Source organism: Harpia harpyja, chromosome 4 (assembly GCF_026419915.1).
Source record: "Harpia harpyja isolate bHarHar1 chromosome 4, bHarHar1 primary haplotype, whole genome shotgun sequence".
NCBI classification, from domain to species: domain Eukaryota; kingdom Metazoa; phylum Chordata; class Aves; order Accipitriformes; family Accipitridae; genus Harpia; species Harpia harpyja.
The window spans coordinates 46,878,101-46,902,389 of NC_068943.1; the positions used below are offsets into that span (position 1 = coordinate 46,878,101).

General features: G+C 50.7%; 1 protein-coding gene across 14 annotated transcripts in view; it reads left to right on the plus strand.

Annotated features, from left to right (window-relative positions):
* Positions 1–6,938: 6,938 nt before the first annotated feature.
* The window catches only part of CADM1 (cell adhesion molecule 1), a 172,662-nt gene continuing 155,311 nt past the window's right edge, over positions 6,939–24,289 (plus strand). For 6 of the 14 annotated variants that reach the window (XM_052786701.1, XM_052786702.1, XM_052786704.1 and 3 more), the window contains exon 1: positions 6,940–7,106. In XM_052786701.1, coding sequence (XP_052642661.1) covers positions 7,001–7,106 — 106 coding nt within the window. In that variant the 5' untranslated portion in view covers positions 6,940–7,000. Of the gene's footprint in view, positions 7,107–24,289 lie in introns of all 14 variants that reach the window. The other 8 variants (XM_052786705.1, XM_052786703.1, XM_052786706.1 and 5 more) reach the window with 3 other exon arrangements.

Sequence of the window (24,289 nt, forward strand, 5' to 3'; positions counted from 1 at the left end):
GACGGAGAGCGTGAGCGTGGCGGGCGGACCGAGCTAGATACAGGGCACCAGTGCTCTGTTAGCGCCGGAGCTGTCTCCTCGTGGCAGGCCCGCGGTTTCCCCTGGCACTTATTTTGACGGCTGGCTTCCTCCCCTTCCTTGTGATCTCTATGTCTTTACTTTTCCAGGCACTTTCCTCCTATAAGAATATTAAACACATTTAAAAAACACTTAAATGCTAATGCGAAACCTGAAAAGAGGATGTCAAATGCAAGAGGCGCTCTGAAGACATGATGTCTCTGTAGAAGGGTTTGACCCCGGTAATCTAATTTGCTTTACGTTTAAAATGATACTTCATTCTCTTATTATAAGGCTCTGTGTCATTGGCTCATAAAGATTACAATTTCTTGTCTTACAATTGTAATAAATCCAATTCAAGCACCCTCTTGATTTGAAATTTGTCACAACAACATGCAGAGGGCACAGTTCCCCAGTTTTATGGCGCGGGTGCATTAAAGACTCATCTGCAGGAAAGATGATGCAAGACTATAAAATGATTTGTCCCTCTCCTTTCTCAATTGGATCTGTGTTTAAAAAAAAATAAATAAAAAAAATTCTAAATTATAGCTTATTCCTCATTATCCAGTAGTAAAAATGTTAGACCGGCAGGGGAGCCGGACTGGGTAGATTTTTCGTGCTTTATCCTTACGCTAGGGAATAATCTGGTTTCTGGAAAACCATCTGAAAATATTTCATCTTGTTTCAGCAGGCTTGGGAGGTTAACCTTTCTGGTTGTACTTACTGGAGATGATAGGAAACCGGTCAGTGTTTTGTGCATACATCTTATCGGGCACTAAATAATACAGTCATAGCAGCTGACATGCGTAGCTGCTTCCTACCAACACACAAGCCTGTTGGTTAGGCGAGGGTGTCTGAATGGACGGGCAGAAATGAGTGTTTGGGTAAAATAATGTTTGCCTTTGTCTTGCAGTCGTACGGAGGTATGACTGGCTGCTGAGGCTGCTGGCTTTGCCGGGTGCTGCACTAAGCATGGAGTGAATTTTTTTGGCCCTTGTCCACGGTGTGTGTTTTCAGCGATAGTGGTGTGCTTGGCTTTCTCTGGGAAGGAGAAACCACTGCGCAGGTGCCTTGCTGACACCGCTGCCCGTGTCGGGGGAGAACGTACCAGCAGGTGTTGTCATTCCACTGATGTATAACCGTGTGCCACTTCGCAGCGGGCTCCGAATGCGAGGACCTGAACCACTCCTGAGCGTTCTGACGCAGGAGGAGCATGGGGCTTGACGCGGCGGCTGCCCAGCTGATAAATACAGCTGGCCTACAGCTAGATCTAGAAACGCAACTGCCCCGGGGTGTTTCGGTGAAGCATCTCTCGCCCCTTGCTCAGCAGCAAGCACCGGCCGGTGCCATGGAGCCGGAGCCAGCTCCTTCACATCGGAGGCGTGAGCCGCTCGCTGCATGCAGGGGACAAGTTGCCCTCTGTAACCCGGCTCAGCAAAGCCCATCCTCGATCAGAGCATCTGGGGGTGTCGGGCTGCAGCAGAAGGGGGGAGATGGCATGCTGCAAAATCCCGGCATGTTTTTGGGTCGGTCCCGCTCGCTCTTTGCACAGAACAGCAGCGGGGACAGGGCGGTGATAGCAATATGGCAACCGGCAGCGGCATGGCTTTTTTTTTTTTGATGGTCTGGAATAAATATGCACAAGAGACTTTGCTCAGAGAGAACTTTTCTACTTTTAGTGTCTGTTGTTCCTTAGGGGTTTTTTGGTGTTTTTTAACAAAGGTTTTAGCCGAGCAAAAAATCCCGTTGTATGGCTTTTTTTTATTAAAAGATAAAAAGCCGGAGTTCGTAGGAGTTAGCATTAAGTCACAGTCCGCAGCAATCTAAGGTATTCACTGGCTGGGGACTCTCTCTGTTTATTTCAGATACCCCTTTATCATTTTGTTGAAAGAGCGGTGTTCTCTGTAAAGCTCTGCCAATTGAAAAAAGAATCAGATAATGAAGACTGATGCTGCACTGATGACAGCCCTTCAGATGCTCAATAGGATTTCTCCAAAATCAAAAGACTTTTTTGTTTTATTGTCACACTTGTGGCTTAAAAATAATTAAATTTAATCTTTTAGCTCTAGAAACAAAAATGAAAAATTAAAAACAGCGCCCCCCATCCCCCCCCCCCCCCGCCCCATGCAGGAAAAAGATGAAGCAAATGCAAATATCCAGTGGGTGTTGGAGAGAATTTTGTAAATTATAAATGAAAATATCGTATTTGCAGTGGGTGCCCAGCATACATGCTTTCCAAAGACTATGTTATGGTGCTCAGCAGGCGTGACTGGCCTTAGTGTGTGCCTGCAGTGTTTGTCCCAAGGGAATGAAAGTCAACATATTATACGCTCATATAAATGTTGCTTTCGTTTATTAATTTGGCACCAGTATTTTTTGGAATCATTTTGGAACATACCATCTTTTCAGTACACATCCAAAATACCCAGCCATGCCCAGAGGCTGCATGGGAACCTACAGGATGCACACGCTGCCAGTCCAGCCTGCACTTCCATACATGCTGTACTGGAGACGCGGTTCCCTTGCCGTAGCAAGGGCCGGCTCCCCGGGCTGTCGGCAAGCTGCCTCCATGGACCTGGGATGCTGCAGCGAGATGCGGCAGCTGCTTCTCCGTGCTTGGGAGCTGGGACTTCAAAGCAGCCCCTGAAATGCTTCCGCGTTCGGGAGGGAAGGGTGCTGCGTTCATCTGCACGGTGGTAGCAGGCGCTCACCTTCTCCAGGGTGCCCAGTGATGGAGGGGAGGTGCTGGGCGCTGGCCTGTTGGAAAGATGCGCAGCTCCATGGCAGAACAATCCCTTACAGGGCTCTGAGTTTTTGCTGCGCTTCGGTCACCAGTTTGTCAGAGTCGAGGCGGACGGTGTGGACGGGAAGCGCGTGGCCGTAGGTGCCCGGGAGCGCGCTCGGCGCGTGCCAAGCACACGTTTTGCAGGCGGCTTGCTGCCTCGCGCTTCACGTGTCCCTGCACGGGGCGAGGGCTGGGGCAGTCCTCAGCCTGGCTGCCCGCGCATTACGTGTCAGCCCGAAATACATGCTGCGAACGGGGTCCCCGTGCTCAGGCTCCGGTACGAGTGGGACACGGGTGCTGACTGGGGAGAGCTCCCAGCCCCGATGGGGCTAGACAACAAAACGTTCCCACTTTCCTTGGCGGTGACAGCAAGCAGTAGTTCTGCGTGGTGCTTCGGCATCCATTTTACACCTTTTAAAATTCTGAACAAATTTGCTCGTCGCAGTGGAAGGCAGATAAATAAAATATATTGGGAGCTATTTGTACTGTAACTAAAGTCCTAAATTTATAGAGGGAGAGCATAGCAAATGACAACTTTGTCACAGTACATGAAAGACTGGAAATTAGGCTTTGCATTTTTACCTGATCTTTAAAGAGGCGGCACCGGGTTCCCCAGGCTGGGGACAGGTAAGAGGAGAAGCTCGTCCGGGGAGCCCAGCCGGCTGAGGGGAACGCAACCCACCTGGGAAGCGCTGAAATGTCTTTCAGGCGAGCCATTAAATCTGAAATGCTATAACTTGATTATTCCTTCTCCGGATTCCTTTTGACAAACTCCTCCATTTTCAAAGAGTTACACGGGATTTAGCCCCATGCTGGCTTTAATGTGAATTGTGTGGCTAAAATTGCATGCAGTTCTTTGAAAATTTCAGAGCCGGCGCTTTTCCCAAGATCGACAACTGTTTTATTTCTCTTGACAGAATATGTCGAAGGAACAAACGCTGCCATTCGCGGAGGCATCTTTTTGGTCTCAGTCTCTATAGCACTTTTAATCTGAGGCTCCAAGAGCTGCGTAAGAATGGGGAGTCCCGCAGTACCTGCAAAAGTTAAATGCTTTCTGTGCTACCGTCCTTTTTGGGAGGGGAAAATGTGGGCTTCGTTAGGTCCTTTTTCCCTTCTTAAGTTAATGTAGGGAATGAATGGCGGAGCTAGGGCGCTCGGTGGAAAGCCATTGTGGCTAGCGAGTACTCTTGGTTCCCTTTGTCCATCTTTGCGAAACTAAGAACAAGTAAGTGATGGTTGGTTTTGCAAACCTGCCTGAGAATGGCTGCTGCTGTAACTTCTTCAGCAATGGAGGTAATGAAGGTCAGTTACTTAAAATTAGCCACAAGTCAGGTGACGTCGTATCCTCTAACGCCATTCCCGACGGCGGCGGCGGCAGGACTAGCGCCAATTTACGCCAGGACCGGTTCGATCTCTGGCCTGGTGCGTTGGCAGCAACTGCTACTCATCCGCCTATCTACAGCCTGCTTCTGCTGCCAGATGCCATCCAAGGCATTTCAAAATGCTGTGTTATAGGAAGGGAGAGTACAAACTGACATCGTCATTCCTCTCGCGCCTCTCCGAGCGCGTTTTCAAACCGTGGGGCTCGGCTCCGCCTCTGGAAGCCTACCACAGATTGGAGTTCTCATTTTTAAGTTCATTTCTGCTCCTGATTTAAAAGCGGAATTAACAAACAATTGATTATCGGTTCTAAAATGCGAAAACACCATCTGGTCTTTGAGATGTGCTAAATCGCGGCTGGGGGGAGCTGGAATGACACATCTGAAGGCTCTCCGCAAGTGGCACAGGCAGGGCTCCTGGGCGAAATTCCTGCCACTCATAAACCCCACCAAAGCGGACGAGGAAACTCGATCTTTCATGTGGGTTCCTCTCGATCTGCAGCTAACGGTCCTCGGGTGGGCTCGCTTACTGGGTGCTGCGGCATTTCGGCCCGTGACGCCAGCCGCCTAGAGAGCGGATCACGGTCCCACGAGCGTTCCTCTCTCCTCCCCGTCGCTGAGTGCCGGAGGGATGTCTGTAGGCATTGACGGCCCTTGGGTTTGTCACGGGCTGCAGCCTGCCGTCAGCCTCGCCTCCGGAGCGGGCGCGGAGTGGTTTATCCGGCATCCTGCATCTCCTGCTGGCTTCCCTCGAGAGACGGGGTCAGAGCGAGTCTTGGAAATGAGCGGCCGCTTGTCAGTGGGACGCGTCGCTGGGGGAGCAACCTTGTCGTGTAGTGCCTGCGATTATATCGGCTGTATTTGTGGGTCGGGTCAGCCTTCATCAGGCCTTTCTGCCTCCGGCCCCCTCCCTCCCGCCGGTTCCCTCTTTCATGCCCCTCTCCTGTGTTAGCTGCTGTCCCTGCCCAACTGCGACTGGATTTAATACAGCTTTCAATCACTGCCAGTGGGGCTCGCGCTTCAATATCATAACTGCTAAACACACTGTGACAAATAATCTGAGGCTAAGCTTCCAGGACAGAGGAAGTCGTTTTCCTCTTGAAATTAAAGTTGATGCATAATGGAACGCAGTAAGATGTTTCCAGCAGGAACATAGCCAGTTTCCGTACATCTCGAGTCTCTATTTGTCTGCCGAACGAGATGTAGGAGGTTGGGGAAGTCATTTCCTAGAGTTCAGGATTTGCAATTTGCATTCTATAATCTCCCGGTCATTTAGCAGCAGATAATTTGTCATGGTTTGTTTTAGCTGTTGTGATATTGATATTTATTATGCAAATTGTATTTCCTACTACTTATTGTTCTGCACCCTATGAATACTTAAATTATTATAAACCTTTTTAGTTAATCGGGTTGCCTTTCAATTTGATGTTTGAGCCGCAGCAGGTCATAATGCACGATATTGTGCAAAAGGGTCTAAACCGCATAATTAAAGAGACGAACGGGATAGCCGGGTGCCTGATGGCACCGAGGCAAATGGAGCTTCGCGGCAAAGTGGCTTAGGCCCGGGTGGTTGTTTAGCAGCGCTCGAGTCCTTCCGGAGAGAAGGGAATTCGGCGTCCCGTCCGAAGACGAGTGCTTTCTTACGAACTGGGGGATAAATCCAGCTTCCTTATGGGGATCACCATGATTGCGGCGGCCCAAAACTCTGCACGCACGGCACTCGTTCAGCGAGGTGGGGAGACGGCGAGGGGTTGGGAACACTCCGAAGCCAGCCTGAGGGAGACGGTTCCAGCGTCTTCTCGGGATGGGGCGGTGGGAAGCCAGCCTTGTTTCGCGAGCCGGCGGGTGGGAAGCTCTTCCCGACCCCACGATGTGACTCTAACGCCGGCCTTGAGCGGACCGGACGATGGAGTTAACCCCACGACTTGCCTGCCCCAGGTTCACTCGGAACAGCCGAATTAATGAGGTTTACGCGTATTTGACGCATCCCCCGCTCATGCTGGCACAGGCCCGGCGGGTGGGAGGGAGGACGGGGGTCCCTTCCCCGGGGGCGATCAGCCCAGGGCGGCCTGCTCACCCCCCCCCCCGCTCCTCCGCGGGGGGTTGGCCGGGCTCCGGCCGCTCCCCCGCAGCCGGGGAAGGCTCAACACCGCCTCCAGCGGCCCGGGGGCCGGGCGGAGCGGGCGGGCGCCGCCGGGCAGCGGGGGCGGCTGGGGGGCACCGGGACCCTGAGGTGGGGGGATGCCGGGGGGCACCCGGGGCGGGGGGATGCTGGGGGGTGGGGGGGAAACTCGAGCCCCGGGAGGGGGATGCTGGGGGGGGGGGGGCGCTGGCGTGGGAAAGGTGGCGGAGCCCCTCCGCCTGTCGCCCGGTCGGCAGGAGTCGCGATAGCTGGCCGAGGGTTGGAGGAGCTGTAGAAGATGTGGGGGTTTTGGGGGGGATTGGTTTTGGTTGGTTTTGTTTTTTTTTTTTTGCGCGCGCGCGTGTGTTTTTTCCGAATTTTTTCCTTTGTTCGAGGCGGCGGGTCCCCGGCTCTGAGCGCGGCTGGGCCTGGGCTCCGCTCCCTCCCCCGCCCCGAGGGGCCCCGCTGCCGCCGCCACCGCCACCCGCTCCTCGCCGCGCCCGGCACTTTGCCCCTGGCGCGGGGCGGGGCAGGGCCCGTCCCTCGCCCCGCCTCTCCCCCCACCCCTCCCGCCGCGCTGACGCGCGCGCATCTCATTAGCGGCGCGCGCGGTCGCTAGGTGCCGGCGCGGCGGCCAGAGCGAAGCAGGTGCCGGAGATGGCGGGTCGCGCCGAGCCCAGCGGCCCCGCGGCGTGCGGCGGCGCCCCGGGCCTCCTCCCGGTCCTCCTGCTGCTCCTCTCCGCCGCCGCCATCATCCCCAGAGGTAGGAGGCGGCCGAGCTCCAGCTCCGGCTCCGGCCCCGGCCCGCCCGCGGGGGGGCGCCGCCAGGGCCTGTGGGGGGGCGGCCCCGCGCGGGGGGAGGGAGCGGGGCGGCTCGGCCCCCGGCGGCGACGGCGGTGGGGTGGTCGCGGTCGCTCTCGGGGAACCCTCTGGGCGGGGTCTGGGGCTCGCCCGGCTGCCCTCCCCCTCAGCCCACCCCACCCCACCGCGAGTTGGACGCTGGTCCCGGCAGGCGTCCCCGGGGCCGGGGGGCGAGCGCCGGCCGGTGCCGGGCGGCGGGGAAGGGACCCCCGGCGGCGGCGGGCTCACCCGCGCGTGTCGGGGCGGCGCGGGCTGCCGGTTACCATGGAAGCCGCTTCTCCCCGCTGCCCCTGGGCTCATCAGGCGGCTTCCCAATTAAAAAGTAATTGCCGTGCGCGCCCCCCCCCCTCCCCCCCCCGGTGTTTTCCGCCGTGGTGGTGGTGGTGGTGGGGTGCTGCTGCACCGCCGCCCGCGGGAGCGGGGAACCTGTTGGAATGCAAGTGCAACTTGCCAGGCGCTTCCCGCCCCCGCTGCCGAAACCGCACTCCCCGCTGCTTCCAGCCCGGGCGCGTTCGGAGGCTTCGGGTGAAACGGCCGGGAATTAAACGGGACCCACCGGGGCTCTCCGACCGGCCGGGAGAGCTGCGAGAGCGGCCCGGGGGGGGCCGGGGATGGGGGGGCCGGCCCCCCCCAACCCTCTGAGCTCCGGCGGCAGAAGTGCCCCGGGCGGCAGAGCCCGCCGCCGCGCCGGCGATGCATCCCCCTTGCACTGAGCCGAGTAGCCGCAGGAGGGACTTGCACTTGTGCCTGATGGCTTTGATAAAATATTCCTCCTTAATGCCACTTTATATTTACAGTGTGTCACTGGAGAGGCACAAGGCTTCATTTACTGGCTTGCGCGACAAGAGGAGCGAGCGTTATTTGCCCGGGACATTTTGGGAAGAACAAGAGGGCCATTGAGCGATCTGTTGAATTTCACTAATAGGAAGAGGGGGGGATAAAGGAGCAGGCAGCTCCGCCGAACAAAGAGCTTTATTCACAGGCGTGTTGTACATGCTTTCCGCGGTCTTCCCCCGCGGCCTTTTCGGTGGGATAGGACGGGGGTGGGGAGAGGGCCGGTGTCGTTTTCAGCTTGAGATCGGCGGTCTCCCGACGGGGCCGGGGGCTTCTGCCCGAAGGCTGGCTCCGACGACGAAAATTGCCCTCTTCCGGAGTGGCGCGCTGGTCGGGCGTCGGAAGTCCCGAAGGGTGACTCTGTTCTCCGAATTCAGCCGTTCTGCAGCCCGAAGCGTCCATTGAGGGTAGCCAGGAGCGATGGAAACGAGCCATCGGTGCCGGCTCTTTTCAGTGCAAGACGGGGAAACGCTCGCGTCGCTTTGGTACGACTTGTCTGCGCCTAGCAGCAGACGCCCAGATGTTTATGTGGTTGATGCGTTCTCCTCCTAGTTTTGCAGAGCTTCTGTCGCAAGGTGCTTTATGTGGAATTTGCGTTCAGCTTAGCTCGAGGCGTGGGGAATCGCCCACCGCTTTGACCTGGAGACCCTGTCGTTGAAAGACGCCCGAATTAAAAATAAAAGCCCTATTGCAGGACAGCCGCCTTCATTCTTTGTTTTGCTGTCTGGCTCTTAATACCTCACCTTGCGTTTCGAATCCTTTTTTTAAGAGCTGTTTTTAGCTAAAGGCTGCTATGACACTCCGATAGGGTAAGCCTGTTAATCACCGCCCAGCTAATGGGCATAGCGACGCGATGTAGAATAGCGAGGCAGCTGAAGAGAAACAAAAGCTCTGTGCCTGTGCCTGACCTATGCAGTTGGGCTTTTCCAACGGAGAAAAGCACTGCACAGCGCGAATTGAGAGTGCAATGCTCTTAGTGGAAGGTAACCGTCTTGCGGTTTTGGTGCTCCATCGTGAATCACAGGATAAAAGCCTAGACCTCCTGCTTTAATGCCTCTTAGACAACATTTCCTTGAGGCTGAAGAACTCGGGGGTTTTTTGTTTCCCCTTTCCCCCCACCTTTTCAAAGCTGTCAATTTGTTAGCTTTGGTAGTCTCGGACGAGAAAATTAGCGTCGTGGCAGTAACTCCTGGCGCTGACGGCAGAGCGCTGTCGTTGTGTCCCCCGGACGGGTTGCCACCCGAGGCACGACGGCGCGAGCGCTGTATCGCCGCCGTGGTGGCGTCCCGTGATCTGGAGGGTGTCCTGATGGCTTGGCTGCCCGCTTTAAGCGGGGTGGTTTTAACGGCGATAGGCAGTGCCCGGACCCGGTTTAAACGAAGCTGGTAACGCGATATGGATTCGTGTGTTTCTGTGGCGCCTTTTTATCTCATCTCAATGCTTTACAGTTAATTAAACTTCATAACACCCCTGTGAAGTAGGGAGAGAGTCGAGGACCGATTTTGGCTAATACTGAGAGGCAGTCAGCACTGGGGTGGAACGCAGCATCTGTCTAACGGTGCAGAGCAACATTGCACGGCAGTTTAGGAAGAATAACTTTTCAGCTGAAGCCGTGGGAGGCGTTCAGAGACGGCCTCGGCATTGAGCTGCAAGCCGGCTGTAGCCCAAAGGCGTGAAGGGCTGGACACGAGGTGGTCCTGGTTGTCATCTCTGTACCTGCTGATGCCAAACGAGCCCCGTACATGGCAGGCCAGAGAAAGACCCTCTTGAAGGCAGGGAGCACTCCCACCGAGGCTGTGTTAAGCCGGGCTCCTTTGTAAATACGGAGTGAGTTTCTAAGGAGCCTTTGTACGCAAGCAAGGCAAGGCTTCTGATCTGTGGTGGCTTCGCTCAGGCTTGGCTGAGCTCTGGCGCTGAAAAACACACGGTTGCGTTCTGCATGCAATGCAAACGCTGGAGGAACGTTGCAAGGAAGGGGCTGGTAAATAAAGTAATCCATCTGGGCTGCAGCTTGGGCTCATTTGTCTTGCATGTAGGCAGTTGAGCGCAGGTTTATAAGCATGACAATCTGGCTTGGAAACCACTGCCAAGGAGGCTCCCGAGGACGGGAAGACTAGGAGATAGCTCGGCTCCACGCACGCTCTGCACGGAGGAGGGGGCACTTGTCAGCACCTTCAGCTGGATGGACACCATCGATGTTTGCTGGCTGTTGGGGTGCTCCTCGGCAGGGGTGGCTGCCACCGCTGCTGCTGTTTGTCTCGCGGAGCTGGCTGTGTGGACAGGAGGCTGAAGAAGAGGTACTCTCCTCTGGGGAGCCCCGGGCCTTATCAGCGGCTGCTTTGCCGATGCTGCATTGCTGTTTTCTTTGTTTGTCTTTTGCTGTCTTTCCTGGGTGTGTAAATACAGAAGGCTTTGTACCACACAGCTCTGACTCAGTAACCCCGGGTGGCTTGGCGTGCCTTCCTCCGGCCCTGCCAGAACCAAAGACACGTTTGGTGGGGCGATGGCATGGGGATGTGGTCTGTGCCCTATTGCTGGACTAAAAATGGGTCAGCTCTTTAACCCTGTGTCTGCCTGAGGCCATCCGGAATAAAACATTTGTCTCAGCCGGGATACACCCCACGTTTAAATGGACCACTTAAATGCTCCTAAGAAGGTGTTTGCTCAAAAAAAAAATACTTCCTGATATTGCATGTAGGCAGATTTTTCTGGATGTTTCTGTTTAATGCCTGTTTCTCTGGGGATTATTGACATACTTTTAAAAGGGGCTTGACAACCCGTACCTCTTCTGCTTTTGGACAGCACCTGGCAGTGCTTCTGTCTCGAATGCAGGGGCTCCCTGTATCCAAAAAGTTAAGTTGCCTTCAGTGGTTCAGGGAGCTGGGATTTTAGCAGGCTCCAGAGGCTGTGAGCGTAGCGCAGGCTGTAAGTCTGCAGCGTTTGCTGGAGCTGGAATTCAGCCAGTAAGTAAATACTTATGCAGTGGTTTAAGAGCACAAGTAAAGCTGGACGCGCAATCTGTATCTCTTCTGAGAAATTGGATGCTATGTGGAAGGAAAAAAAACCCAACAAAACCACAAAAAAAAAAAAAAAGCTGCGTTTGTTTCTCCAGGGAATACTGTGTGCTGTTCTCTGGTGGTGCAAACCCACCAGCACTAAATAAAGAGACTCTGTTTGGAAACCTGCAATGAAGGAGAGACCCTAGGTGGAATGCTGTAATTATGAGTGGTATGTACTTGTTTAAGTTTCATAAATCAGTTGCTTTCCTGGGGATTTAATTGCACACTGTAGCTAGCAGCTGCTGTTGTGGTTAATGGGGAGCTCCACCACAGAACGCTTTGAAGGTCGTCCAGCATGGGCTTGGACACTTTGGCCCGCTTGGCTTTGAGGGGATTGTGCTGGTGAAAAAGGGTAGGTTTTTGCATGTGTGGCAGGCATTTTTTGAAGGAAAATACCACAAGGCTTCAATCAAAACTTTGGTAATTGAAACACAAGGGAGCTTGTCGGTTGGGGCACACGTCGGTGCATGGTAGCTGGCCCACGTTGCTCTGAGACGAGCTGGCGTTTGTGGGTGAGCCATGGGCTGAATTTAGATAGTCTGGTTTTTAATTGGCAAGCGCAGAAAGAGCCCCAGCTGCAACTAGCGCGGGTGCAGGCTGGCTCCTCTCATGACCCTTGCCTGTGTGGGATCAGTATCCGCCTGGTTTCTCTTGGCCTTTTTTGCTGTAACAATGGTTTTTCTCCTTCCTAGCATCCTTGTTACCTGTTGAACTTGTGGGTGTTCCTGCTCTGCTGCGCATCAGGTTCTCGCCTCAGGTCTTTGTATGGCATTGAGTTAGGTGTTAGGGAGCCCCACAAACTGTGCTGCACAGGACTCTTGAAAGCCTGTCTTTCAGGTCAATCCGATTCACCCGTTCGAAATACATTATAGCGAGTGATAAAAATACATGAGGAGCAGCGGTGGTTCTCGTAATTGGTGCTGAACTCTTCCCACATGCTCGCCCACTGTATGCGGTCGGTGGCTTTCCTGTTGTATTTAAAATGCTTGACTTCATTGTACCAGGAACTTTTATCGGCCTGCATGTAGGGTTGGGCCAGCGTGCTATTCTTACCCTACGGCTTGGTTTTAATTGATTATGTTCTTCTGTGGTTTAAAAACTCGGTATTAAAAACATTCTGACCTTACTGAATTCTCAAGGTGAATCTATTACAAGACTTGAGACCCCATTAAGGTGCTGGTATAAAGGATCAAAGTGATACTTAAGTACGTCTCTTTGCTCAGAAATACAAAAGTTTTGCGGTCTGTAGCTTAACTGAAAAATCTCTTTAGTCTTGATGTTTCGGTTATTTTTTGTCACTGGAAATGCTGGCAGCTTCTCGGTGTTGTCCGTTTGCCGACAGTCGGGTGTGTCGGTGCTGCGTTCTGGCAGGCTCTTGATGGGTCTGACTTGGTTTTTTCCTTCCAAAGCAGTGCTGCCTGGTTTTGTGGGTCCTGCCTGAAGAATGCAGTCCGCCTTGCCCCCTCCCCTCTTCTTAGTGGCAATGCCAGTCAAGCGCAACTATTGAAGAGAAAATAGGCTCTTGGCAGTACATGATGGCGAGTGCTTTTTAAAACCCAGGTGTATGTTTGGCAGTGGGAAGTAGCGGTGCTAGAAGCTTACTTTCTCTGCCAAGGCCAGCTGTGAAGCTCGCCCTAAGCAGTTACATGACTGGCCTGATTCTTCAATAGGATGGCAAAACTGCGGTGCTTGTGCTATGTTTTCTGGAGTCCTTGGCTAAGCAATGGAAGCAATGGGGGACAGTGATCTCTACCTGCGGAGCAGGGGAGATGCGAGTGTAGCCGTCAGAGCCAAGGACGCCCGCGGGGCCAGCGTTGCCTCCTTAAATTGCACTTGGGCTTGGCAAGCGTTGGGTATATAAAACCCTGGGTTCAGGTTACGGCTGCAAATGAACCTCTCTGATCTTGTCGTGTCCTTTTTTAGCAGTGTTAGTGAGCCCTTGAATCTGATTTGTAATCTCTTCAAAGGTCTGCTTCCAGAATGGAAATGTCATTGTATTCCCCAAGCCATCAGCACGTCTCTCGAGTTGGTCTTCTCTGGAGCAGGCTCTGGCTGTGGTGGTCTTCTGTTCACAAAGATGCACTCAAGTGCTAATCCAAAACCTGATGACTCTCGTGAGCTCAGATCGAAGAGATCTCCAAATTTGATGGGGAAACGCACCTTTTTGTTGGAGCAGTAATGCTATATATAGATACGAACTTTTCACGGACAGCATGAGACCAAATCGGGACTTGACAAGTTCCAGCGAGAGAGGTCTAACAGCGTGCCGTCACTGCGAGTGGTGCCTGGATGGGGGTCCTTGGTACCACCAGCCTGCGTGACATCTCCACCTGGGAGGTGGCTGCATCCCAGACCCCTCATCCGCTTTATTCCAGCGCTTTGCAGTGCATATCCCTTCTCCGAAGTGTGACAGAGAAGAAAGAAATATCAAGCAGCAAAGTGACGTTCCCTGCTTCCCCCGTGCAGTAATAGAAATACGAGTCTGAGTCTGCAGCATCAAAAGAGAGATCAGAGTAATCGGATCAAGCATGAGAAACTGCTTGTTGCCGCTTTTCTGTTTTTAAATGAGGCTGCCTGGCAGCTTCCCTCGCAGAACACTTTTAAATATTAGTGATGTTAAGCTTTGGAGCTGGGGTGACAGCAAAGTAGGGCTCTGCTAAAATTGGGCTAGAAAGAAAACTTTCTTTGCACAGCCTGAGCGCTATGCCTAGCTGCTGGGCTAATACGCTAACATCAATACCCTCCCGGCCCTTAGTTTGCATCCGAGAAGGGGAACGTTCGTCCCCAACTCTGAGTGCAGAGAGAGTGCTCTCCCTTTGTGCATTTTATCACAGCAAGGCTTCTCTGAGACGCGGTCCGTGACGCTGATGTACCTGTGACCTTGAAAAGGCACGGTGGCTTTCTTGAAAGCCGTTCCCCACCCGGCTACCCTGGTTTGGCAGGGGATAACATTGGGGCAACAGCTGCCCTTTGGCCCTTGAAAGGCGTTGAAATTGTACGGATGGATCAGACCCAGGGGAAGAGCTGCTGGCTCCAGCTTATGGCTCACTTGCAAAGACGTCTTCTCTTTACGCGGGCTTGTGTCTGCGCTGGCTGGAGGCACGTGGACATCCACCCCAGTCCTTAATGTTTGCGGTGCTCCATAGCATCAGAACAGTCACTTACCTGTACATTTGTGAAGCTGCAACGCCTTTAGTTACGTGGTTGTGTTGGCTCAGGCATTTTGCATGGATTAGCTCAATTGGTTGAGGTTTGGAGAAGAACGGCAAGTATTGTCATCTTTGCTTTCCTAAAGCAGAACGCGATGCTGAACTTCTTGCCGGATGCTGTGGATAAGATGGCTTGCGTTCAGGAGCACTGCTCTAAAAGGTGCTAATCGGGTCTTTGACAGTACTGCTTCAGGTAAGGGTTTTTTTTATGCCACAGATAATCCGTTGGTGTGGTGAGGTTGAGGTTGGACAAACCCAGGTGGCTTAAGCATACAGGACAAGCACAAAAACCCTGTATCGCTTCATGGAGTTAGGTTACGAGGTCGGTCAGCTAATTCTGACGGTTTCGTTGCAAGGAAGACCTGAAATAGTCACGTTTAGGGAACTGTTGCTGTAGCTTGGTTTGTTTCGGATTTGCATTCGAAGCTATTTTGCTTGAAAACATGATTTGTGCTGTTTGTTTGTGCTCCATTACTTGCCTCTTTGATATCTTTATTCGCAGCAGCGAATGTGGACGTAGGTTATAATGTTAGAAGACTTCAGTAGGAGCAGAGAAGCTCTTAAGAGTTGCCTCCCCCCTGCTTTCCCCAGTCTGTATAAAATTAGATGCTCTTTTTAACTGACTTGAGGATAGGCGCTGCGTGAGCTCTTTTTAACAAGAAAGTGTGCCACATTGTTTTAGGTGTCAGCAGCTCTTTAAAAGCATTCATGCCTAGTTCACTTTTCCTGCCTTACTTGGGGAAAGGCTTCTGGATAACTTGGTGGCGTTGCTTGGTGCTGAGATCCTGAGCGATGCTGTTTTTCGTTATCGTTTCCTGATGACAGCCTGACTGGGCTTCGTGGCATTGGGCGGAAAGCCGGTTGACAAACATCAAAGCCGTGAATGCTTGTCATCGAGCGAGCATCAGCTTTGTTGGACGGGGCTTGTTGGAGGATGGCTTGGATTCGTTAGGACTGTTCGGAGCAAGCCTGCTTTTTCAGGATGGGTGCAGCAGGGAGGAAACAAAGCGAACCCCCCACCCCCCCCCGCCACCGCTTGCCGTGTGAAGCGCTTTCATGGTGCCGGGGAGAATCTCGGCTGGCTTGACAGCAACTCCAGTTCTCTAGGCGGATTAATTTTTTTGCCACCCTTGTGTTTTACCATGCTGTGCAGAGTCTGGAGAAACTACGCGCAGTTCCTTAGCGCATACCGGCCGACGGGGCCTCCAATTAAGTTGATGTGCGCGAGCGTTTTGATTTGCAGTTGAGCAGTGGGTGTAGTTCGGCCGTAATAAGGCGCCCTGCTGAGCCAGCCAGTATTTCCTTAGCTCTGCTGTGAGCTGCGCGTTGCTTCTCCTGGACGCGGGTAGTGGAGCATGCGTGTCCTCGGTGCCGGCTGGTGGATGAGGGGGAGGCGGAGATCCCTGCTTGGAGCAGGTGGTTTGTCAGGCAGCGTGCCATCCCTGTGCCTTGTAGATGCTTACAGCAGCTTGTGGTAGGGCTGAGGCGGGACCCCTTGAACTTGCTCCGGCTTCTTGTCCATAGTTGCCATTGGAGCATGGATGTGCGGAGAGATTCTTTTGGGTGGGTGAAACCTGAGCGTAACTTCTCCTTTGTCACTTACCTTTTTGCTTCTTGCCTTCATTTCCTAACAGTTTACCGACTGCTCAGAATGAAGGCTTGTGCTGTGTCATTAAGAGAGCCTATCTATAGGGTCACGATGTGTGCCTGCTGTTTTCTGCCCTACTGCAGTTAAGGACTGTTTTTCCTCCTCCTTGCTCAGCTTCTGGTCTGCAAGTGGCTCCGAAAGAGACGTTAGTCATTACCCTAGTAGGCAGAACTACTGAAAGTGACTCCCACGCTGAGGTTTTTCAGCTCTGTCCACATTGACAGCTTCTCGTTTGATTTAAAGGTCTTACACTCTTAATCGTTCCATATAATCTTTAACAGAACATACACATTTAATCAACTCTCCCTGAATCCGTAACTGCCAGATATTGCTTCTTCAGCATGTGAAGCGCAGTTGCGTCTTTTCTTGGTAAGAGCAAAGATTAAAGTGGGATAGATAGGAGATTAACACTGTTCCCTTTGGACATCTTCAGGGGAAGGGGGAGAAACTTGTAGACAAGAAATAAAGAAAATACTTGGAGGCAAATCACTTATTGCTGTATAAGAATATATAGAGCCTTGTAAACAGAGGGTTTATAGCAAAACCACTGATGTAGCCTTTAAATCGCTCTGGGAGAATTTCAGATGCACGATTATACATTGACTATCTCCTCCAGGCTCTCTGTGGTAAATTGGATCTCAAGTTTTCATGTACGTTAACACAACGTGATGTACGTGGAATGCAACTCTGGAAGGTGCGTGTCATATGCTAGATAAAGCTGTCTTTTTTTGGGTACTTTTTCAATTTTCTGTTGAGGTTGGATAGGTCTATACCTCTCATTCCTCTTCGAGATGGGCAAGGTTGTCTTTAGTGAGAGCTCCCCTTAAATATGATTTTGATGTTTCCTATAGAATGATTTTTTTTTTAATTCCTTGCAAGAATAAATATCTTGCAGACTACCCGTTGTGTTCACAGTCCACCATTTCTTCCTCTCCTTCCCACCCGTGCGCCGCACCCTCCCCTCCCCCCCCCCCCCCCCCCCCCCCCAAATCTGCCTTCTTTGGGTTTACGTTCAAGGCTGCCAAGGCAGGAGAAGAGAACGAAAGTAGGTATCCGTGGGTGAGGGGTGTGCGTTGCTGCTTTGAGTCCAGTGTTTTTATTAACTCCTGGAATTAATCCTCAGGGACCGCACGGCCTCGTGCCGTGAGAAGCTGTCAGTGGGACAGTGTTGCACATCTAGAGGGTAGGAGATCCTGAACAGTTCAAAGAAACCCGTGGTACGTGCAAATAACAGGCCTTAAAATGGAGCGTAATCTTCTGGGTGTTGCCATGCCACAGATTTTCAGTACGAAACGTCACTGCACCGGTCGCTGCCCCTTTGCATGGTCTTTGACGTGACTCTGCCTTGGTTTCCCGCGATGGCCAGGGCTGCTCAGAGTGGTAACGGGGGGCTGCCAAGGAGGAACTGGGCTGGCAGGGCTGGGGTTTGCCATGTCGCAGGCTAAATGAGTGGTACCTCGCTCTCCCGTCCTCTCCCTCCCCTTTGTGCTGTATAAATTCTGTCCTAAAGAAGGGAGTAGCTTAAATTATCCTGCGGTAAATAAATAAGGATTAGTAAGCTATTTTGAGCCTGGTCATCTGCCTCTTCCTGGGGAGAGCCCAGCGGACTGGCCGATTGAGCGGGCTTTCTGTGCCCATAGGGATGAAAGGATTTTGCACTGGAATTAATGGGGATGCTGGTGGGTGTGCACAGATGTGGAGGATGTTGGTGAAAAACAGTGTGGATTGTTCCTTGCTTCTCCTGGATTTCACTGTCCAGAGAGTGAACCTGGCGCTGCAAACCATCGCTAAATTCGCTGGGGAAACCTTTGGAAACACAGCTGCTCTTTGTTTTAGATAAAATGTCTTTGTAGCAGTCAAAGAAACTGGCGCCCATTAAAGATGCAATCCAAAACGATGTGGAAGTTTTAATAACTTGGTATTTTTGTTGTGCCAAAAAATCAAATTATTTACGGCATAACTTCTCCTGGCTCAGCTGATTTATAAACATCTAGGAAGTCGGTTGCCTAAACCTCCATAGAAGTTGCATCTGAGTGAATCAGCTAAAGAGTAATTTTTGTCAGTTTAATAAGCACAATAAAACGGTACATCTTAGGGGGGAGAAAAGCACCTCTGAAATTGGTATGTTTTCACTTTAAATGGGTTCCTAGGATTTATAAGGAATTCAAAGGCAGAGAGAGAGTAGGTATTGAAGCAACTTGTCTCTGTTTTTCTGGAAAATATACAGATCCCGTGGAAGAGAGGCCGAGCTCTGGGAAACTGTTATGCGTGAATTACTGCTCGTAGGGTGTAGAGCGGGGCAGGGTAACCCTGGGTGCTTCCCCCAGCTCCGCCGTCAGTGAACGGTGAGCGGCCCCGCTTTCTCCTTGCCTTCAGCAATTTTGGAGCGCTATTGGTATTTGTTTCTCACCGTACGTGATTTTGTATGTTTAGTCTCCTCTTGGAGTGGCTTTTTTCAGCCTTCGTTTGTCCGGATTATCAGCATGCAGAGGAGAGCTGACTTGTATTTACATGATTTAGTTTTAAATATGGTAAGTGTTGATAGATATTGTTGTCATAAGTGCTTACAGCTACTGGACTGATTACTGAATTTCTTATGTGAAAATCTGTACAAGCTATGCATACTAGTAGCTTCCCGGGGAAGTGCATGAAATGAGCTTGTGGTTTCTGTGTACAAATCAAACCCTAGGTGTGGCTGGAGTGGGTGAATTTATTGGGGAAATATTGTCAGGTATTGTCTGGCAACAACTGGGGTTCCGAGGCTGTAACAAAGCAGAAACAAAAGGTCCTCGTTCCTTTTTTTTTCTTGTGGGAACAGATGCCATTGTGTGGAATAACTATTCAGGGATGGTATGCATAGAAAACATCTGTAAGGTTATACACCAGGGGCTCGGGATGAGTGATGTTAATCATTGCCACTGGGGTTGAAGGAACAAACGCATTATTTACTGGTAGTTTCTTTTTAATTGACTAATACACTCTGCTTGAACTACCGTTGTTTAATAGTATTACTTCCAGAATGCTTTACATACCAACCTAGATCCCTTGCATTTACAAATGAGTATTTCTGGGAAATGTCTCTCCAAATGCAAAGAGCCTGGATTTGGCAAAATCCTCTCTGGGGGGGTGTGGATTGTAGAGGGCTCTCTGCAGCCTTAAGACACGTCTTCACATTGCTGAAGATCTTCAGTTCTTGTGCATTCGACCAATGAAAATGAAAATTTGGGGGGGTTTTATTTGAGGTTTTGAGGTAGTTTAAGGTGGTAATGGTTACGAGGGAGGGAAAAGCAGGTCCTGCTGTGTGTGGAGGGAGAGTATGGATGTGACTGGTCCCGTATAACCCCGGACCCCTCGAAGCTTGCTGGTGCAAGAAGCAGGGACCAGATCCCTGGTGGCCATGGTGCCTCCTACCTCGCAGGGCTTTGCGTCACCAGCTGCCAGCAGGCGGAAAGCCTGGGCAGGAGGTTGCTGCAAGGCAGTGGTTGGAGACACGGTCGGTCCGCTGGCTGCTTACAATGCACTCCATACTGAATTTAGGGCATAGGTAACAAGTCTCTCCCCACCCCAACATACTTTTCTGTGTAATACTAACATGTGCAGTCGTGTATATCTTGCTATGGCTTAGGCTACGTGAAGAAAGCCTGGGAGTTGCATCCCGGTTCTTACGGCACTGGTTTTTCTTAACAGCGCTGTATGTGTGAAACAAAAAGCAGCACTTCTCTGCCCGCTGCTTGGTGGATGTATTTCTCAGTTTAGAGCTGCTTCCTTGGGAGTATAGACAAGTTGGAAGGAGTATCTGTTCCCTCCCAGGCAAAACCTGTCCCTTTGGTGGGAGATGAAGTGGCTTGTCTGGATTCGTAGCGCAGTTTGGCAGTTTGTTTGCCTTTCAGCCCCTTGATTCAGGACTGTTTTGCCTTAAGGGGGGGAAAACCAAAAAAGAAGTCTTCACTCGTGGGGTCAGGAGAAAGGGAGAATAGGAACCCCGAGTACTTAGTATGGGCAGTGTAAGCTTCACAGAGTCGCACATCCAGATGGATTACATGAGGAACTTGACATCTTGTTTAAAAACAAATCATTCATTATGTAGCAATGAATAATCAAGCATTACAGTTTCATCTCTGGAGGTTCCTTTTTTGGTTGGAATTTTGATAGTTCAGTAATTAAAAGCTGAAAGCTATTACACTGTCTACATGTTGATCAATTGGTAATTAAAAAGTTGATGATAGATATGGTATTTCATGGGACTGGTTTGTTACGATCAGATCTCCTTAGTGTGTTTTGAAAATTGTCATTTAACTTGGCACTTAAGCATTTTTCAATATTCATGGACTATTTTACTTGGATTTTATAAATGCCTTTAAATTATCACAATTTGCATACAGTAATTTGAGATCCTACTGCATCAGAGGATTTTAATATGATCTGAAAGGTCGGTTTTCTCCCCAACTACTGCAGCGCGTTTCAAGCCTGTGTCCGTGTTCCTCCTCTGGTTACTCTGTAATTCTTGGGCTGTTGTAGCATTAATTCGCTGTGGCAGATCACTGTGGCTGACTTAATAATCGGCCTGAATCCAAGGCAAATACTTAAGCGTTCTTGAGGTATGACCCTTGTCGCAAGATTCGTTCCTGGTAAGAGTCATTCACCTTTCCTGCCGGCTTCTTAATCTGTACCTGATGTCAAAGTGCTAATTGGGACAGAAGGGACTTGGGCTCTTGGGCTGCTGCGTTGACTAAACCGCCTGCGTTTCCCTACAGCGATGATCCCTCAGGCCGGAGTGTCGTTGGGGTTGTTGCACGAGGATCATGGCTCCAGCACAGCCCCGAGGCCGCGTCCTCTTCAGGGTGGTCCTATCAAATGCCTGTGTGGGAGTCTTAAGGGACTTAGGGATCTTAAGTGGAAGAACTATTGAAATATGGCACAATTTAAATTGGAGAATTGTGTCAAATTGATTAGCAAAGGGACAAATAATACTGACAAGTAACATAGTACTCAGCTCTTTGACTGTGTTGCGGTATCGGAATGGTGGGTTGCGTAGGACAGCTTGCCCTGCCTGAGCAGCTCCTGCTTTTTGAGCTTTTGGCTTCTCTGGTCGATGAATATTTGAAAAGCCTCTAGGCCTGCTGAGCCCTTTGCAGCCGAAGGAAGGTTGGAGATAAGTTTGATAATACAATCAGGGATAAAGCAGTGCAAAATGAAGGAAAACTGTGTTGGTAATGGCCTCCACGATGGAAGATTCATTGCTTCAGGAGTCTAATCTGAGACCAAAATGAAGCCCCAACCCTGACGTTCTTCAGAGCATAATGAAAGATTTACTGCTCTGCCACACTCCAGAGATGAAAAAAAAAACCAAAGCCACCACCCTCCAAACCACCCTTCCCTCACTTGCAAAACTTAGGGGAAAACGAGGTGTTTTTCTCTCTTGTGAGGGGAAAAAAAAAAAAAAAAAAAGAAGGCTTTGCAGAGGCATGCAGAATCCTCCTTTTTCTAATGCTTGCGGCCCTGCTACTGGTAGGGAATTGGTGCAGTTGAACTACTTGGGGGTGGTTCTGGCAGCGGAGGTGTATGATGCTGTGGCAGGGGAGCGATCTTCGCCCTGCCGAGACTGCAGGCTGTACAGGCGTTAGGCAAGCTCGCCTGAAGGCTGCTGCCGGATGGGTTTTGCTGGGTTAGAAATCCTTCTAGAGCAGTCGTTGGCTGGGCTGGCGTGGGGCTGGCAACGCGCCCTACCTGAGCTGCAGCCCTGGCACCGCTTCGCTGGATTTGGCTTGGAAGTAGAGAGCTGTTTGAGATCCCTGCCAACCTGATCTAGTGGAAAATACCTTCCCATCGCTTAATCTGTCAGCCTTGAATAAGCCTGGAAAGGCAGGCAAGAATTCCCTAGCTGGACACCTGAGAAGACGCCTAATTCGGGTCATGAGCCTCTCCTTCACGATACTGTGTCCTCAGCACTGGGATGCTTCTGAGGGGCTGGAAGGCAAAAGCCTGGATGTTGGATGCTTCAGAAGAGTGAACCCCTTCCCAGCTCTTGCCTCTGACTGTCAGGATATCCTCCTGTGCTCCAAGACAGAGCGATCTGCATCCTCCTGATGGTGTCAACGCCTGCAATTGCTTCGCCCACTCCTTTGGGACTTGGACAGCATTTGAAACGACCGAGTTTGGCAGGAGATGAAGACGTGACATCGGTATTAACGCTAATGCCTTAGACGCATTCTGGAAAGCCCTAGGTTTAAAAAGCACTCTGTCCTTAGACACTTGTTGCTTTGTGACAGCTGGTTCCAGTAATTTGTTTTTATAGGGCAGTTTGTAGTAAATGAATGACATGTTGAATATTTTACTGAGATTTTAGATTATCTAAAGAATACTTTCCGGTTTACTAATTGGTAAATAATGCTGAATACATTGATGTTGACATGAGCAAATGGATTTAAAATGATTTTGAAGTGAGCCTCATTAAAAGATGCTCTAATTCAGTCAACAGGAAATGTCAACTAATGTGGCCACGTGCACGCTCTCAGACCAGGTTGTGGCAGCGTTGGAGTTTCTTACAGGTCCATATTAATTACGGGCAAATATGCCGCTGCATGTGGCTCTTGGTAAGTCCCGTTAAATTCCGGATGATGAATTCTATGACTTGCATTCGTTAGAAGGCGGTGAGCGTGAAGGCTGAGTAATTAATGATCTTACAGAGTTCCTTTTGACCTTTGATGAGCCATCCTCAACCAGGCGAGGGTGGGAAGGCCTTTTTTAATCAGTCTTTTTCTGAAAAACACCCAAGAGAAATAAAACCAATTGTAAATGTAGGTAACTGGAAGGTGTGCTCAGGTTAATATGATGCCCAGTTGAGTTTCTTGAGGTTCTGGAGGCCGGCAGTGATGTCAGAAGGTTTTCTAAAAGCTGTTTCTTCGTGGTCTTACATGAGCAGAGACGCAAGCTGGCTGCAGTTGTCCAAAGCAGCCCTTGCAGCGCTGGGGATGAAGCTCCATGTCCCAGCCCGAGCTGCTGCTGAAGCTGAGTGTGCTGCCTTGCGCATGTAATATTTATCTGTAGCGGTGAAGAAAAGAAAGCAGAAATCCTGTAAGAGGGCCAGCTAGCATGTTTATTTTGCCACGATGCACAGGGCTTTTGTTGGCAAAGGTGATCAGATCTTCGGAGTAGATTCTGATGAGCAGCGACAGTCCAAAAGCATCTTGGTTTTAATCCTAAGGAAGGAGGTGGGTTTTGTTGTCTCCTCGGGTTTGTAATAAATCACTGTAGTGCCTGGTTATTGTAGGTAGGGGAAGATTTTCTACTCGCCCAGATTAGGATCTGCCTTTTTGGGGCCTTCCATCACTAAGATTACCTTTTCCCTTTCACTATGAATCTATGAAGGATGTTGCTTTGCTGTCTTGTGAGTAGTGTCTGAAGTTTTGAATTCATAAAACTGGATTTGCTTAAATCTCTTGTTTTCATTTCCTCAAGACAAGTGGGGAAATTAGTGCATGTGCAGCGCTGGCCCAGCGTTAACCCTCTTCTCTTTCAGGGAAAACGAGCTTCTCTGAAGCTTAGAAAAGGAAGGAGAGAATGCTTTGGAGACATGACTACCATAGCAAATAGGCGCTATGTTGCATAAACCTATTATGGGTGTAATGTAATGTTCTCTCTAAAGAGATTCATGGCCGTTGGGGGGAGTGAGGAAGCAATCCTTTTCAGTGAATTGTGGCTGGATGAATATATTTTTAAAGTAAAAACAGAAACTTAAATATCTCTTCCAGCATCATTGTGCTTCTCTGCCATTGAGTCCCTGTAGTCGCAGCTGCCTGGCCTGCTTAGGGAGCACGGTGTTCACTGAAACAAAGACTAATGGGTGAGATATTTGACTTTGCTAATTGGTTCAGTGTAAAGGAAGAGGTTGTCTGCAGCCTTGGTCAGCAGTCTTTAAATCTTGGAGATGGGCAAGCAGTACACTGGGTGGCTCTAGAAATCGCAATTCTGTCAGAAGTGCAAGATGCGTGTAGGAGCCTCGCTCAGGGAGTGTGTGTGTGTGTCATCTGCGGGCTTTTCAACCAAGTTTAAACCACTGTGGCATTAGAAATAAGCTCCTGTGCTCCCTGCACAGTCTGTATTCCTGTATTTCCAAAGCCCGAGGTTCACCTCTAATGCTTTTAGCGTATTTACTGTGCACATGGATGGTGCAGTTGCACATTGGGAAGGCAGTGTGTGCAATGTCACAGCTGAGGTAATGTGGGCAGAGTTGCAGCTTGCTTTCCAGACCTCCTTTGTATTGACGGTACCAACGCTGACAGCCTTTGCTTCTGTTTCCCTTCTGTCCTCCTGTTTTCCAGACAGTCGTTTGTGT